This window comes from Trachemys scripta, chromosome 8 (assembly GCF_013100865.1).
Source record: "Trachemys scripta elegans isolate TJP31775 chromosome 8, CAS_Tse_1.0, whole genome shotgun sequence".
NCBI classification, from domain to species: domain Eukaryota; kingdom Metazoa; phylum Chordata; order Testudines; family Emydidae; genus Trachemys; species Trachemys scripta.
Window position 1 is genome coordinate 37,474,576 of NC_048305.1, and position 18,104 is coordinate 37,492,679.

The 18,104-nt window shown below is 41.9% G+C and overlaps 1 protein-coding gene across 6 annotated transcripts in view; it reads left to right on the plus strand.

The window, feature by feature from the left end:
* LOC117881609 (protocadherin gamma-A4-like) overlaps positions 1 to 18,104 on the plus strand; it is a 388,535-nt gene that overhangs the window by 54,687 nt on the left and 315,744 nt on the right. Inside the window, exon 1 of one of the 6 annotated variants that reach the window (XM_034779065.1) lies at positions 16,299 to 18,089. The exons of the other annotated variants lie outside the window; for them this stretch is intronic. Coding sequence (XP_034634956.1) covers positions 16,476 to 18,089 — 1,614 coding nt within the window. The 5' untranslated portion in view covers positions 16,299 to 16,475. Of the gene's footprint in view, positions 1 to 16,298; positions 18,090 to 18,104 lie in introns of those variants that run through there. 6 annotated transcript variants of the gene reach the window in all.

Consider the following 18,104-nt stretch of genomic DNA (forward strand, 5'->3'; position numbering starts at 1 on the left):
CTGTTAAGGAGTTCAGAATTTCCGTTCTTAATTTCTCCACAAATACCTCACATACACATTTTTTGATTTCTATATTATTATATCCTAGCTGTGTTGTTAAACGGCCAATCACAGTAGCCTTATCACTTAATTAGTCCATATCAAAAATTTAAGAAATTGGTGCCTTAAATTGGGATTCTATATCTGTAGGAAATGCCTAAGCTCGTGCCCATTTATTGTTTAGAATCAGGTTACTTGTGAAGATACCTAAATTTGGATGTAAGAGACAAACTGTGGGCACCCATTTTTAAAATCCTTGCCAACGACAATTAAACAGCATCTAGGGATTTCTTTCCTCATAGGTTCTTCATCTAGAGCTTAAATCCTAAACCTGTTCCTGATAAGCAGTTTCTAATCGGAAGGAAGACCTATGAAGAGTTTAAGGAGCTCTCTAAGTCTTTACTTTGATCATGAAAAATCGTCAGTGATCGGTGCAGAAGATATCTTCTTTTCAAAAATGAAATGTACATGAATAGTTTACACTGAGAGCCCTCAATAAAATAAATGGCCCTTATTACCATTACAATCTGTAACGAAAATGTTATTCTAGTATATTATAAATCTAATATACATTGACCATTGCTAGAGGTTTGCAATCGTAAACGCTTATTCCCCAAATAGCCTAGATATAATACGTACCCCACATCTAATGTCATTTTAGCAAGTCACATTTTGAAAGCAGACTGCCTTATAAATATGATGGCATTATTCCCTATTTGATGTCTGGCTAGCCTAGAATAAAAATCTTTTATGAGATTACTAATTTAGTTGATAAAAGTAACTGTGTTGACCTAGTATATTTACATTAATGCCAGGCATTTAACTTAATACCACTTGATATTCATATTGAAATCTAATACTATAAAATAAATAAGTTACATATTAACTTGAGTAAAACTATTTCAGACATGAAAATCTTTTTGCTATGTCAAGATAATCAAATGATGATGTTTCTAACGAGGCTCAGCAAAGTTGGAGTCAAAGCCCAACTTTATTCAGTATTATTATCTATGATCTGGAAGAAACTATAATCATTAACATTTGCAGATGCCATAAATATCGATGGGGTAGTTAATAACAGAGATCCAGTCAACGATGCAGAGAGGTCTGTAGTCTGGGAGCAGTCAAAACATACATTTTAATATAGTCAAATACAAGGTAATAATAATAATAATGGAGATATCCCATCTCCTAGAACTGGAAGGGACCTTGAAAGGTCATTGAGTCCAGCCCCCTGCCTTCACTAGCAGGACCAAGTACTGATTTTGCCCCAGATTCCCAAGTGGCCCCCTCAAGGATTGAACTCACAACCCTGGGTTTAGCAGGCCAATGCTCAAACCACTGAGCTATCCCTCCCCCCAAAAGTGGGAGAGCCATGATGACCCCCTGGTCCCCGCTGTTCCGGCACCACTGACTCGGACGCCTTGTCTTCAGGGCTGTTGCCATGCCAGGCTCCCAGTCACAATGTGGCCCTCACCATTTGTCCCCATCCACAATACAAGTCAATTCTGTTCTCCACCCACACGTAGAGCAAACCCATCCCAGGAGCTTCACTCACCGGTGAATCTCTCCAATGCATTTAGGAGCCATACATTCAGGATGGGAGGCTGTACCTGGGAAAGGATATAGGGGCTGTAGTAGATAATTCACTGAGTATGAACTCCCAGTGCAGTGCTACGGCTTTATTCTTTCAACCTGATTCTTTGGTGTATTAAAGGGCGATATGAAGTAGGAGTAATGGAGTCACAGAGCCACCAGTTTGAATGACAGAAGGAACCACTAGATCATCTAGTCTGATCTCCTGTATATCACAGGCCTCCAACACCCTCCAGCACCAGCACACTAAACCCAACAAACAAAGTGAAACCAAAGTATTACAGCACACAGGAAACTAGTCTATTATGTACCACAGGCAGAGTACAGGAGGGACTGAGATGCACTGTACTCAGGCTCCCTGCAATGGCAGGGAAATGATTAAGTGAGAAATACCCAGATAATCCTAGCAAGTGACCAGCACCCACACACTTGCAAAGTAAGGCAAAAAACCTCCAAGGTCATTGCCTATCTGATCTGGGGGATAATTTCTTCCTGAGGCCACATATGACATCAGAGAATCATAGAATTGTAGGACTGGAAGGGACTTTGAAAGGTCATCTAGACCAGTCCCCTGCACTCATGGCAAGATTAAATATTATCTAGAGTATCCCTGACAGGTGTTTGTCTAACCTACTCTTAAAAATCTCCAATGATGGAGATTCCATAACCTCCCTAGGCAATTTATTTCAGTGCTTAACCACACTGACAGTTAGGAAGTTTATCCTAATGTTCAATCTAAACTGCCCTTGCTGCAATTTAAGCCCATTGCTTCTTGTCCTATCCTCAGATGTTAAGGAGAAAGAATTTTCTCCCTCCTCCTTGCAACAGCCTTTTATGTACTTGGAAACTGGTGTCATGTCCCTTCCCAGTCTTCTCTTCTCCAGACTAAACAAACCCAATTTTTTCAATCTTCCCTCATAAGTCATGTTTCCTAGACCTTTAATGATGTTTGTTGCTCTTCTCTGGATGTTCTTCAATTTGTCCACATCTTTCCTGAAATGTGGCACCCAGAACTGGACACAATACTCCAGTTGAGGTCTAATCAGCACACAGATTGGAAGAATTACTTCTTGTGTTTTCCTTACAGCACTCCTGCTAATACATTCCAGAATGATGTTTGCTTTTTTTGCAACAGTGTTTCACTGTTGACTCATATTTAGCTTCCTATCCACTATGACCCCCAGTACTCTTCTGCAGTACTCTTTCCTAGGCACTTATTTCCCATTTTGTATGTGTGCAGTTAGACACTGAACATATGAGCAAGAACCAGCCAGCCAAGCACCTGAGAGAGGGAATGCTTGGTTCCTACTCAGAGTCCTGGCCCTCCCCACCCAATGTACCATCTCCAGCCATGGCTATCCCTCACTTCATCAAAGGAAGGAGGTTAAAAAAAACCTTCCAGAATACCTAGGTGGGGAATCTCTTTCTGTCTCCCTGCTAGTGACTGGCTGAAAGACTGAAGCATGAGCTTTAGGAACATAAGCCATAAACTGGAAATGAGCCCCAGGGCTGTTAAGCCCTGACATCTAACTCGCCCCCCTCCATCACAAGCAAACCCATCAGACAATTGCACTCATTAATTTGTCCAGCTCTGTCTCTTAAAACTAATTAAATTATTTGCCCCCAAAACTCCTATAAGGAGACTCTTCTAGAACCTCTCCCCTCTCGTGGTTGGAAACCTTCTTCCAGTTTCCAGCCTGAATTTGTTCATGGCCAGTTTTTATCCATTTGTTCCTGTGCCAACGGTGCTTTAGCTTCATAAGAGCATAAGAACGGCCATACTGGGTCAGACCAATGTTCCATCTAGCCTAGTGTCCTGTCTTCCGACAGTGGCCAATGCCAGGTGCCCTGAGGGAACGAGCAGAACAGGTAATCATCAAGTGATCCATTCCCTGTCACCCACTCTAAAGCTCTCTAACCTTCCTGTCATTTCCCCAGAAGCCATGTGTCAGGGCTGGATCCCCACTTTGAACTTTAGGGTACAAATGTAGGGGCCTGCATGAAAACTTCTAAGCTTAACTACCAGCTTAGCTCTGGTTCGGCTGCCACCATTTCAAGGGATTCCCTTCCTGGGAAACCTTGAAAAACCTTCACCAAATCCCTGGTGAAAACAAATCCAAACCCCTTGGATCTTAAAACAAGGGGAAATTAACCATTCCCCTCCTTCCTCCCACCAACTCCTGGTGAATCAGTTCCAACCCCCCTGGGATCTACAACAGGGAGAAATTAACCATCCCCCCTCCTTCCTCCCACCAACTCCTGGTGAATCAAGATCCAAACCCCTTGGATCTTAAAACAAGGAAAAATCAATCAGGTTCTTAAAAAGAAGGCTTTTAATTAAAGAAAAAGGTAAAAATCATCTCTGTAAAATCAGTATGGAAATTAACCTTACAGGGTAATCAAACTTAAAGAGCTCAGAGGACTCCCGTCTAGTCTCAGGTTCAAAGTACAGCAAACAAAGATAAACACTCTAGTAAAAGGTACATTTACAAGTTGAGAAAAACAAAGGAAAACTAACACGCCTTGCCTGGCTATTTACTTACAAGTTTGAAATAGGAGAGACTTGTTTAGAAAGATGTGGAGAACCTGGATTGATGTCTGGTCCCTCTCAGTCCCGAGAACGAACACACTCTCAAACAAAGAACACAAACAACAGCCTTCCCGCCCAAGATTTGAAAGTATCTTGTCCCCTTATTGGTCCTTTAGGTCAGATGCCAGCCAGGTTACCTGAGCTTCTTAACCCTTTACAGGGAAAAGGATTTTGGAGTCTCTGGCCAGGAGGGGTTTTATAGTACTGTACACAGGACAGGTATTACCCTTCCCTTTATAGTTATGACACCATGTTTTTATAGAGAGCAATCATATCCCCTCTCAGACTTATTTTGCTAGACTAAACTAGGCAGGAGCTTCCAGAGTCCTCTCATAAGTCCCTCCCCCTTTCCCATAAACATCCTAGTTGCTCTTCTCTATACTTGTTCCAGTTTAAATTCAGCTTTCTTGAACCTGGGTGATCAGAATTGTACATGGTATTTTATATGAGGTCTTTCCAGTGCCTTGTACAAAGGATAATACTTCTCTACCTAGGGGTAGACAAGAAGATGAATATGAATCAACAGTGTGCCCTTGTTGCTAAGAAGGCTAATGACATTTGGGCTGTATAAGTAGGGGCATTGCCAGCAGATCAGGGGACATGATCATTCCCCTCTATTTGGCATTGGTGAGGCCTCATCTCGAGTACTGTGTCCAGTTTTGGGCCCCACACTACAAGAAGGATGTGGAAAAATTGGAAAGAGTCCAGCGGAAGGCAACAAAAATGATTAGGGGCCTGGAGAGGCGAGGCTGAGGGAACTGGGATTGTTTAGTCTGCAGAAGAGAAGAATGCTGGGGGATTTGATAGCTGCATTCAACTACCTGGATGGATCTAGACTGTTCTCAGTGGTACCAGATGACAGAACAAGGAGTAAGGGTCTCAAGTTGCAGTGGGGGAGGTTTAGGTTGGATATTAAGGGAAAAAATTCATTAGGAGGGTGGTGAAGCCCTGGAATGGGTTACCCAGGGAAGTGGTGGAATCGCCTTCCTTAGAGGTTTTTAAGGTTAGGCTTGACAAAGCCCTGGCTGGGATGATTTAGTTGGGGATTGGTCCTGCTTTAAGCAGGGGGTTGGACTAGATGACCTCCTGAGGTCCCTTCCAACCCTGATATTCTATGATTCCATATTAGCTCTGTATATGGCACTGGTGATATCAGTCATGGAATGGCGAGTCTAGTTTTGTGTAAACAAATTAAAATAGATGTTGAAGAAACTCTGGAGTGCTTCAGGAAAGACCTACAAGAGTTTCCTGAACTAGAAAACATGAGAGACTTAAGGAGCTGGGTCTATTTATGTCATGGAAGATAAGGTTAGTAAGCAACTTGGTCAAGGTCTTTAAGTACCTACATAGGGAGAAGATATATAATACTAGATGGTTCTTTTAGCTAGCAGACAAATTCTTAACAAGATCCAGTGCCTGGAAGTTGAAGTTAGACGCATTCAAACTGGAAATAAGGTGCACATTTTAAATAGTGAGTGTAATTTATTATTAGAATGGTTTACCAAAGAAAGTGATAGATTATCCATCATTTGGCATCTTTAAATAGAAATAGGATATTTTTCTAAAATATTTTCTCTAGTTCAACCACAAATTGTTGAGTGTTGTCCAGGGATTAATGGTTGAAATTCTGGAGGTCAGAGTATGAATTATAGTCTATGAATTTATGAAAATGTCTAACTACGGAAGAATATGCATGGATCCTTTAGTTAGAATCTATGTTCCTTGTCCTCATGGCTGTACGTTTGTGTTTCTGTTTGCTTTGTTTTTGTTCAGATAGTAATTCCTCAGAATTTTAGAATGCCTGCTGATTTTTTAAACGACCCAACACAATTAGATATTTTAAAAGTCTTAAATAGCATATGTTATTGAAATTGTTCAGCCAAAACAGTATGAGTGCTGTGAGCAAATGCTTTTCCTGCATCCCTTTGAAAAAGTATTGGCAATTTTTTCCCAGATCATTTTTAGCAATTGTCTACATCTGGAGAAAAAGAAAGAAAGAAAGAAAGAAAGAAAGAAAGAAAGAAAGAAAGAAAGAAAGAAAGAAAGAAAGAAAGAAAAGCCTGTTCCACATTTGCCAGCTCTTTGTGTGCTTTATTTATTTATAAGATAGCTTTATCTCTCCATTAGATTTTGGTATGCTAAGGCCTACTCTGGCCTTTTCTTATATTCATAATTTTATATTCAAAACTTAAATTTTTTTCATACTCAAGAGTTTTCATCTTGAATTTTTTCACTTGTCCGGTGTGTACTTTGGGAGTAGAGGCATCGGAAGGCTCCACGTTCATTTTTCTACATTAGTGAAACAAAAAATGCGACATTAAAACTCTGAATGTGACAAAAGACCAGTGTGATAAATCTTATAGTTAAAGTGAAGTGTCACTCACAGATTAAACCCATTTATAATTTTGTTTCAGAACATGTTGTAAATTAATTAGAGAGGAATACGACAATGCAAAAATAATAACGTTATCCAACAACGTTCCGGAAGGAATCAACCGTTTCAAGTTTATTGTTGATTTTCATTAAAATTCATTTTCCGTCTCTTTTATATCTGGTAATAATCATCTCAGTTATTAAAAATACGAGGAAGCTTCTATTTTTCTCGGTGCACTGAGTGACCACTGTGTCTCGGGTGCTCCTTGGGTTTCTTGCGTTCGCTGTGATATTTTCCATTTTTTTCAGAAAACTTTTGTCCAATCTGAAAGCTTCCTCAGCTCCTTCTCTCGGAAAATATGAAAGTCCTCATCCCTTGTCTGAAGAAGTGAAGTATTTTAAGGATGAATCTAGAACTTGATATGGATTTTATATTACGAAGGCAGAACACATTTTGTTAAAAACTAAATATAAGCCAGTATACTGCGGCTTATGATTGAAAATATGAGAGTCGCTGTTTACCAGTGTGGATCAGAAGTTCTGGAACAGAATCGGCAGATTTCCTTGGCAATTTACGTAGCACAAAACACAAAACAATTGCTCTGAATGACTTGAGTATAAAAGAGATCTCTTGCGCTGGCAATTTATGGCCCACTCCAGGCTGCCTTAGAGTATTTCTCAGTTTAAATAACTCTTATTCTTGCTTATGATATCACTGCATAAGAGTCTTGAATAAGAATCGGAGATAATTCCTCAGATAGATGAGCATTTAATCCCATTATGGAGGATGGGGATTTATATGAGTTGAGATGCTATATAGAGAATAACGCCTATATATATTACTTTTTAATGTCTAGATTGAGAATGGAAAGTCTGAGCTCAAGTTTTGCTTTGATATTTTGTGTGTTCTTTTGAAAAACATTTTTACAACCATGGGCGGATTTAGCGATAAAAGCACAAAGTTAAAATAAACTGTAAAGTGGTCCTAGTAACAGGAAGATATTAGACAGTTAAAAGTTAGCGACGGGTTCTAACTACAGTTCTTCACCCTGGAAATATTCTCTGTAGAAAAGGATTTTTTTATAAGAAGCGTGCTGACCCAGGGGCTGATTGCATAGTGAGAAGCTCGTGCGGATGGACATAAATCAAAGGCGGTTAGTGAAGTTTCTCATCTAAACGTTCATGTCCAGATTTGGAAGCGTTGTATGATTAGGCATTTAGGTACTTTCAGAGACACGCGCGGAGTCATCTGGAGTGGTGGTGGCACACACGAAGGAAAATTAGTGAAAAATGAAACCGGTTTCGCTCTTCATATATTTTAAGATTCATTTGATATGACTGTGTAAAGGCTTGCTCTACAATCGGAAAATTACTTGCATAGCTATGCAGATATAATTGTAATATAGTATATATAAGGTTATATATATTCTTGTATAATATTATGTGTGGTGTACTATTGTTAATTATAACGTTATAATTATACCAGCATAGCTATGATGGTAAAATCATCTTATAGACACACTTATCCCGGAGCAACAACAACAATAATTAATAATAAATAATAAAGACATTAATTATGAGATTGTAGCCATCTAGAAAAGAGATTTAAAATTGAAAGTGACTGCAGAAGGATTGAAAATAAAATCCAGGGCTGAACTAAACATTTTGATTGAAGAAATACCTTAATGAACATAAGAATCGTGACAAATCACGAGTAGAAATAATTGTCCACTCTCACTGATAAGGAAGACTCTGGTGTTGATTTTTAAGAACAGGAAGAAATGTGGGGGGTTATATCAACTGCCTTGACTGGGGGAGTGTTCCCGTTATATATGTCAAATTCACACTTGGGATCATGTTGAGTGCTCAGTATTGCTGTACGTACAAGTATCAACAATGGACGGGGAGGAGGGGGGTTGCTTGTTTGCACGTGGCAAGACGTTTGGAGGGTTTGTTTTTTTTTTTCATTTGAATATCTCACCAGAGTTAGATATACTTTTATCAACTCCACATTTCATTATTTCAATGCACTGTGTCCATGATGGGGCTATCCTTGAGGACCACAGGGACACTTCAATGAGTGCAGAATGCAGATATACATATATTTCCTGACACTTCTGGTACGGAACAGATTGAAATTGTGCTCATTACTCTGCATTGGAATAGAGGTGGTTTCTAGATGAAGTTTAAAGTCTTGGTTTTGGCCTATAAAAGCTATGAGTTACTTTGAGTGTGGTTATGTCCCCCGGCGTGCTGCTGTGACAGTTGGGATAAGTGGAGTCACTTCAGCTAAAGTGTAACAGGATAGTTTATATAACAAATTAAAACAAGAGGGACAAATTTGAGGGCATTTTGAAGGGTTCTGGATTCTGAACCTTATTCTTCTTCTTAGTTTGGCAGAGCCTGGATTTACCAGAAGTTGCATGACCTGTCTATGTTATGAGGCTTCCTCTAGGAGGGTAGGTCGGATGGACACTTGAATGCGATGAAGAGCGAGAATGTTAGTGTGGTGAGCTGGAAGGGTCTATTTTTGGTTATTGAACCACAAGAACTCTCTTGTATGAGCTTTTAAAAAATGTGTGTAAATGCCTAGAGTTTAGACAAGTTATTTTGGATAAATATAAATAAATAAGGCCAAATCCTGAAGTCTTTAACAAAATTCCTAATGACTCCAAGTGATACTTTCCATTGGAAAAGATCTGCAAACTCGGGAATTAATTATTCACTATAGACTGTATATTTATATGTTCCGGGTACTATACTTTAATGTAGTTTTCCCTTTTGGGCACTATACAGAGAGTTGCAAATTTAGATTTATAGTTATATTTCCTTATGAAATATAAACACGAAAAGTTGTTCACTTCCATCTTATGAGCTGCAGCCGTTAAATGTCTGATGAATATGTTAATTTTTACTGAGAATCCGATGCAGTTTTACAGAGTGGAAGAGGAAATTCTGGATATAAATGATAACGCTCCCAGGTTCCCCAAATTAAAAAAAAACGATGTTAAAAATAAGTGAGATTTCATCATCTGGAGCGCGGTTTCCTCTAGATGACGCGCAGGATCCTTATGCGGGAATTAAGTTTTCTCCAGAGCTTTGATCTCAGTGACAATAAACGCTTAATTCTGGATGTGCAGACTGTCTGAGGCTCCGTATGCAGAACTAGTGTTGGAGAAAGCTCTGAACCAGAAGGACCAGATTGTTCATTATTTAGCCCTCACAGCCACTGACTGTGGGGATCCGGTCACAGAATCTATGCAGATAGATCCGTGCCAAATGACAAGGAGCCAACTTTTAGTCAACTTGAATATAAAATGGCAGAGATGCTTAATGACTTCTTTGTTTTGGTTTTCACCAAGAAGGTTGGTGGTGATTGGACGTCTAACATGGTGAATACCAGTGAAAATGAGGTAGGATCAGAAGAGGCAAAAATAGGGAAAGAACAAGTTAAAAATTACTTGGACAAATTAGATGTCTTCAAGTCAACAGGGCCTGATGAAATGCATTCTAAAATACTCAAGGAGCTGACTGAGGAGATATCTGAGCCATTAGCGATTATCTCTGAGAAGTCATGGAAGATGGGAGAGATTCCAGAAGACTGGAAAAGGGCAAATATAGTGCCCATCTATAAAAAGAGAAATAAGGACAACCCAAGAAATTACAGGCCAGTCAGCTTAACTTCTGTAGCTGGAAAGATAATGGAGTAAATAATTAAGCAACCAATTTGCAAACATCTAGAGGATAATAAGGTGATAAGTAACAATCAGCATAGATTTGTCAAAAACAAATCATGTCAAACCAACCTGATAGCTTTCTTTGACAGGGTAACAAGCCTTGTGGATGGGGGAAGCTGGAGACTGGTATATCTTGACTTTAGTAAAGCTTTTGATACTGTCTCGCATGACCGTCTCATAAACAAACTAGGGAAATGAAACCTAGATGGAGCTACTATAAGATGGGTGCAAAACTGGTTGGAAAACCATTCTTAGAGAGTAGTTATCAGTGGTTCACAGTCATGCTGGAAGGCCATAATGAGTGGGGCCCCCAGGGATCGGTTCTGGGTCTGGTTCTTTTCAATATCTTCATCAGTGATTTAGATAATGGCATAGAGAGTACACTCATAAAGTTCGTGGACGATACCAAGTTGGGACAGGTTGCAAGTGCTTTGGAGGATAGGATTAAAATTCAAAATGATCTGGACAAACTGGAGAAATGGTCTGAAGTAAATAGGATGAAATTCAATAAGGACAAATGCAAAGTACTCCATTTAGGAAGGAACAATCAGTTGCACACATACAAAATGGGAAATGACTGCCTAGGAAGGAGTACTGCAGAAAGGGATCTGGGGGTCATAGTGGACCAGAAGCTAAATATGAGTTAACAGTGTAGTGCTGTTGCAAAAAAAGCAAACATAATTCTGGGATGTATTAGCAGGAGTGTTGTAAGCAAGACATGAAAAGTAATTCTTCTGCTCTACTCCACTTTGATTAGGCCTCAACTGGAGTATTGTGTCCAGTTCTGGGAGCCACATTTCAGGAAGGATGTGGACAAATTGGAGAGAGTCCAGATAAGAGCAACAAAAATCATTAAAGGTCTAGGAAATATGACCTATGAGGGAAGATTGAAAAAATTGGGTTTGTTTAGTTGGAAAAGAGAAGACTGAGAGGGTACATGATACCATTTTTCAAGTATGAGTCATAGAATCATAGAATATCAGGGTTGGAAGGGACCTCAGGAGGTCATCTAGTCCAACCCCCTGCTCAAAGCAGGACCAATCCCCAACTAAATCATCCCAGCCAGGGCTTTGTCAAGCCTGACCTTAAAAACCTCTAAGGAAGGTGTCATAAACATACAGCTAAGGGTAGCATAAAATTCCTCGTTTACCTGTAAGGGGTTAAGAAGCTCAAATAACCTGGTTGGCACCTGACCAAAAGGACCAATAAGGGAAGACGATACTTTCAAATCTGTGGGGGGAGGTTTTGTTTGTGCTCTCGTTGTTGTTATCTCCGGGACCGAGAGGGACCAGGGCAGGAAAAAACATCTCCTAAAACCCTGCCTGAAATAAGCATCCAAGATTACAAAAATTGTAAGTAATCATAAGGAAATGCGTTAGCTTATCTTTTGTTTTAGCTTGTGAATTTTCCCTATGCTAAGAGGGAGATTTATTCCTGTTTTTTGTAACTTTGAAGTTTTGCCTAGAGGGGAATCCTCTGTTTTAAATCTTATTACCCTGTAGAATTACCTTCCATCCTGATTTTACAGAGGTGCTTCTTTTACTTTTTTTCTTTATAATAAAGTTCTGCTTTTAAGAACCTGATTGTTTTTTAGTGTCCTAAAAACCCAAGGGTCTGGTCTGTGCTCACCTTGTTTACCTATTTGGTTGGTATATTATTCTCAAGCCTCCCCAGGAAAGGGGTTGAAAGGGCTTGGGGGGATATTTTGGGGAAACAGGAACTTTTCCTGAATCTTTGTCTAACTCACTTAGTGGTGGCAGTGATACCATCCAAAGACAAGGAAGAATGTGTGCCTTGGGGAAGTTTTTAACCTAAGCTGGTAGAAATAAGCTTAGGGGGTCTTTCAAGTGAATCCCCACATCTGTACCCTAGAGTTCAGAGTGGGGAGGGAACCTAGACAGACGGAGATTCCACCACCTCCCTAGGTAATCCATTCCAGTGCTTCACCACCCTCCTAGTGAAAAAGTTTTTCCTAATATCCAACCTAAATCTCCCCCATAAAAGAAGACCCAAGCCAGGCAGGAGTTGAACATACAATCTTCTGATTGTACAATCTTATGTAAAAGGTTGTTAGAAGGAGGAGGAAGAAAAAATGTTTTTCTTAACCTCTGAGGATAGGACAAGAAGCAATGGGCTTAAATTGCAGCAAGGGAGGTTTAGGCTGGTGTGATGGGGCGGCTGCCCCTCACTGGTAGATAAGGGTTAAAACCATCCTGGGGAGGCTATGCAGGAGGCAGCCAATGAGGAAAAGTCTTATAGTGCCAACCAATCAGGAGAAGTTTTATTGGAACAGCCAATCATGGCCAGGCTGGCCCATATAAGAAGGGGCTGCTGAGCAGGGGAGGAGGCAGTCACTCCCTGAAGTGGGAGAGAGGAGGACTGGCTGCTTAGAAGGCTAGAGCACCATGGACAGAGCAGTGCTGGGCAGGGTCAGCAGAGTAGGAGAAAGCTCCAGGCTGACGGCTGCCAGACTGAGGCCCTGATACAAGAGCGGAGAAGGTGCTAGGGCTGCAGGGAAGTGGCCCAGAGAAGGAGATATAAGATTTGGAGGAGGGGCAGTACATGGCTGCGTCGGGACAGAGTAGCAGGCGGGGCCATGTCCTGTCCACCCTTACCCCCACTTGCCACTGAGGGGAGTGGCCAGTGAATGGACTTCAGTTTGCCACTGAGACAAGCGGCTAGAATCGGGACTGCAGTTTGCCACTGTGGCAAGTGGTTGGACTAAGGACTGTTGGTCCCCCGGAAGGGGGGAAAGAACTGAGTGGGGCACAGCCAGAGGCCTGTGTCCAGAAGAGGACGATATGGTCCGAGGAGCGATGTGGGTCCTGGATGTGGAGACAGGAGTGATGACGGGCGAGACACTAGACAAGGGCACTCCAGTGAAATGAGAGCTAATTCCCAGGACAGCCAGCTGGAGGCACTGTGGTGGTGAGTCACGCCCTGTTACAGTTGGACATTAGGAAAAACTTCCTAACTGTCAGGGTGGTTAAGCACTGGAATAAATTGCTTAGGGAGGTTGTGGAATCTCCATCATTGGAGATTTTTAAGAACAGGTTAGACTAACCCCTGTCAACAATAGTCTAGATAATTAGTCCTGCCATGAGTGCAGGGGACTGGACTAGATGACCTCTCAAGGTCGCTTCCAGTTCTATGATTCTATGAAAAATGAGAGTGGTGGGAAACCTGCCAGAAGGTACAGTAGTAGTTTCAGTAAATGCCACAGACCCTGATGAGAATTTGCATTCAGAGGTAATATACTCACTTATTAAAATATGTCAGAAAGCTTCCCAAATATGAATTATTAATTCTATAACATGAGAGATTAAAACTAAAGGACAATACCGAATTCTATTAAATAAAAGTCCAAGCACAAGCCAGTGGAGGCTAGTTCAGTCAGTGCAGAATTTTGTTACAAATTACTGATGTTATTAATAACACACCAGAAGTTACCTACCTACCTACCCCTTGCTCCAATGGCTCATGAAGCCATACACCAGTCACCTTGACAGCACCAAGGAGCATTTCAACTACAGAAGGGATTGGCAACCTTTGGCCTGCGGCCCGCCAGGCGGGCCGGGCCAGTTTGTTTACCTGCTGCATCTGCAGGTTCAGCCAATCGCAGCTCCCACTGGCTGCAGTTTGCTGCTCCAGGCCAATGGGGGCTGCACAAAGTGGTACGGGCTGAGGGAGCTGCGATTGGCCGAACCTGTGGACGCGGCAGGTAAACAAACAGGCCTGACCCACCAGGGTGCCAAAGGTTGCTGATCCCTGAACTACAGGCTCAGCAGATGAGAATGACAGTTAAATATGCCTATGGTCATTTGAAGGGTCGCTGGTGTTGTCTACTTATGATAGTGGACCTCACTGGAAAAAATATTTCAATGGTTATGGCTTCCTGCTGTGTCCTACCATAATATCTATGAAGAAAAGGGGGGGGGGAGAGTTTTCACTGCAGTGGATGGTGGAGGTGGAGCAGCTGTCTGCTGAACAGCCAGATATAAGGGCTATAAGAACAGCTCAGTGTGGAGCTATGTAGCTCAGGGAGGCTTTGAAAGACCATTTAAATAGTGAGTCACAATAGTGTGTATTGCTGTAGTGTGCTTTACCCGGGCTTGCCCTTTTGCAGCCCACTATGAATTCTGAAGTGAGTGTTGTATGCATAGGAATATAACATTATCAACGAACCTATTAATATTGTCTGGTAAACATGCTATGGTTATTGACAAAATGAATTAACAGGAAATTTTGGGGTGTCAGACATGCTCATCACCAGCCTGCATATGTTGTTAACTAATAAAGACAAATTATGTTCCAAAAATTAGAATTTTATTCTGTGACATGAACCAGGCAAATTAAAAATCATTTAAAACATTATAAAACTCAATAAATTAAGGGAACTCAACTTATAAAGGGAAAAGAGCAGTCACTTCCTTTTCCTTTTCCTTCCATGTCTTTCAAAGGTCAGTGTATTTGCAGCTATGATTTTCTTTAATGTCTCCCGAGGTGGAGTGGTAGAGGTAGTGCAGCAGCCCCTGACTTCATGTGGAATGTTGAAGAGGGATGTAGAAAGGGCCCAACATTGAGTTGTCTATGGGCTGCAGAGGTAGGCAAACATGGGATTCTTGGAGCTGCAGGTCTACCAGTGTCCACAGCATCTCTGTTTGCTGCCTGAGAAACCCCATTGTGTCCACGTGCATCCCCCTCTCCTTTTCCTGTTTGGAATCCCGGGCCTTTTTCCTCTCCACTCTTTCTTTCTCCATGCTGTCTGCAAGGGTCATCCTCCAGGCCCTGGTCATGTTTTCTGATGCAGCACAGGCTTGCAGCATCTCCTGGAACATGTCATCCCAAGTCCTCTTGGCTGCTGGCCAGGCTCCAAGCTCCAGCAGCAACAGAGAAGTAAGCCTGGATGGGAGGCTAGGGGGCCAGAGAGCAGCCACTGGCATATGTCCCTGCCTGCTGGGGTGCTCTGCCCATGGCAAGTGAAGGGTCTTCGGCTCTCCACAGTGGCCTGGACTGATCCACTCTGGCCTGGGCTCCCAGGCCCTGCCCCCTGCCCTCACTGCTCCCTAAGGGCTCTGCTGGCCCAGTGCCGGGTCCCCCAAGTTTTGCTAATAGTTATAATGATCTTCATAATGGTTACTTAACATTTTTCATGCTGAATTTGTCAAAGTATCATGGATTTAAAATTCATGATACGTGATACCCGCGGCCCACTACCCCGGCCAGAGCGCGGCAATCCGAAGTGCTGCCGAAGCCTCGGAGGCCGCCTGGTGAGTACAAGCCCCATGAATCGGGCACCGCACTTGCTAAAGCCGGCCCTGGGTGTGTTCTATATCAGTGAGAAACAATCAAACACAACAACAACAACAAGAAGAAAATACGCTCTTAGCAACGTTGCGAAAAAATCTAATAGTGAAATGTTTTGGAAGTTCTTGTACCTTTGATGATCTTTTTCATACCTATTTAAAATTCTCTACTTTGTATAGAAAACCTCTAACTCCTAAGGGCAACACCATCTCTGGTGAAATTTCAGTGAATTTAAAGAGAGAGATTTAAATAGACTCAAAGAATCATAGAATTTGATACTACATTTTTTATATTTTTAGTATTAGTTTTTAAAACATTTAATAATGAATTTCGCATAGAATTAGATTTTGTTTAGAAGAAGACATATCTTTACATATCCATCGCTCCTACATCCACGTCATGTTTAGTCAGAGATATGATTTTGAATACTAAATAATGATAGAATGTTGTTTAGGTTTTGGTATTGAAAATGCATATTTTATTTTATTTTCTATTTTTTAAAATAAGTGTACACAAAAGAGAATGAGTTTCAGTTTATTAATTCTGCACGCTGCAGTTACTCGGCAAAGACTCAGCGTGTCGCCGTTGGCCGACGCGAAGAGGCGGCTGCTGATCCATTGGAGCCTCCTGCAGTGCTACGAAAATAACAGAAACAGCAGCAAGACATTCCTGCCCGGTCGCTGATAAAATACGTCATTCTTCAGGATTATTGCAGACAATTGGGTGGCAACTGTGATTTTATATGTTTGTCATTTCTGCGGATTCTTTGAGCCGAACGATAAATTAACATACCGGAACTGTCCAGAATAAAACAAACTGGACATTCAGTAAAGATGGGAGAGGAAACCAGAGAAAGAGAGCCGGACTGGGCAGTCACACGGCAAGTAGTGTTCTTTCCCTTCTTATTGTCTTTGTTCGGCCGGGCGGTCTCGGAGCAGATTCGTTATTCGATTCCTGAAGAAATGGCCAAAGGTTCCCTTGTGGGGCACCTCGTCAAGGATTTGGGACTGAATGTGAGAGAACTTCCTCAGCGAAAGCTTAGTGTTGTCTCTGGTTTAGAAAAGCAATACTTCGCTACTAACACAGAAAATGGAAATCTGATTGTAAATGAAAGGATAGATCGAGAGGGAATATGCGGGGAAGCATCTCTTTGTGTCCTCAGTTTTCAGTTGGTTGTGCAAAATCCTTTTAATATTTTTCACATGAATGTTGAGATCCAGGATATTAATGACAACGCACCGCGGTTCAATACTGAATACAATGATTTAGAAATTATTGAATCCACACTGCCGGGTGCGCGATTTCCTCTAGGAACGGGAAGAGATCCAGATGTCGGCACCAATTCACTACAAAATTACCAGCTCAGCCTCAATCAGTATTTTACCCTGGCGGTGAAAGAAAGCCCGGATGGCAGTAAACAGGCAGAACTGCTACTGGAGAAACCTTTGGACCGGGAAAAGCAGAGATACCATCACTTAGTCCTGACGGCTGTGGATGGCGGAGATCCAGTCAGAACCGGTACAGCTCAGGTTAAAGTTAATGTCACTGACGCCAATGACAATCCCCCAGTGTTCACTGAAGAGATCTACAAAATCAGCCTGAGGGAAAACCTACCAAAGGGCTCCTTAGTGCTTCAGGTGAGAGCTACTGATACCGACGAGGGTTTAAATGCAGAAATCATGTACTCTTTCAGCAATGTCCCTGACAATGCTCGCAAACTATTCAGTCTGGATCCTCGAACGGGTGGGATTACAGTGACGGGTCCTTTGGATTTCGAAGAGGTGAAATTTTATCAAGCGAACGTGGAAGCAAAGGATGGGGGCGGTCTGACAGCTCATTCTAAGGTGCAAATACAGATCCTTGACGAGAACGATAACCTCCCTGTGATTGACTTCACAATAATCTCCAATCCGGTTCCCGAAGACTCTGCTCCCGGGACTGTCCTAGCTCTCCTTAATGTCCGTGACCGAGATTCCGGAAAAAACGGAGAGGTTACCTGTAGTGTGGAAGGTAATTTACCTGTAACACTAACATTTTCTTCTAGTAATTCTTATAAACTTGTAACCGAAAATATTCTGGACAGAGAGATAATCTCTGATTATTCTATCACAATCACAGCCACAGACAAAGGCTCTCCCCCTCTCACCACCCAGAAAACCATCCTGTTGCAGATCTCGGATATCAATGACAACGCCCCTGTCTTTGAGAAACTTTCCTACACCGCCTATGTGCCAGAGAACAATCCCTCGGGGGCCTCTATTTGCAGTGTAAAAGCCTCAGACCGGGATCTGGACCAGAACGCCCGACTCACGTACTCCACCCTGAGCAGCAACCTCGAGGAGCTGCCTCTCTCCTCCTACATCTCCATTAACTCCCAGACCGGAGCGATCTATGCGCAGCGCTCCTTCGACTACGAGCAATTCCGGGAGTTTGAAGTGCAAGTGAAGGCCCAAGACGGCGGG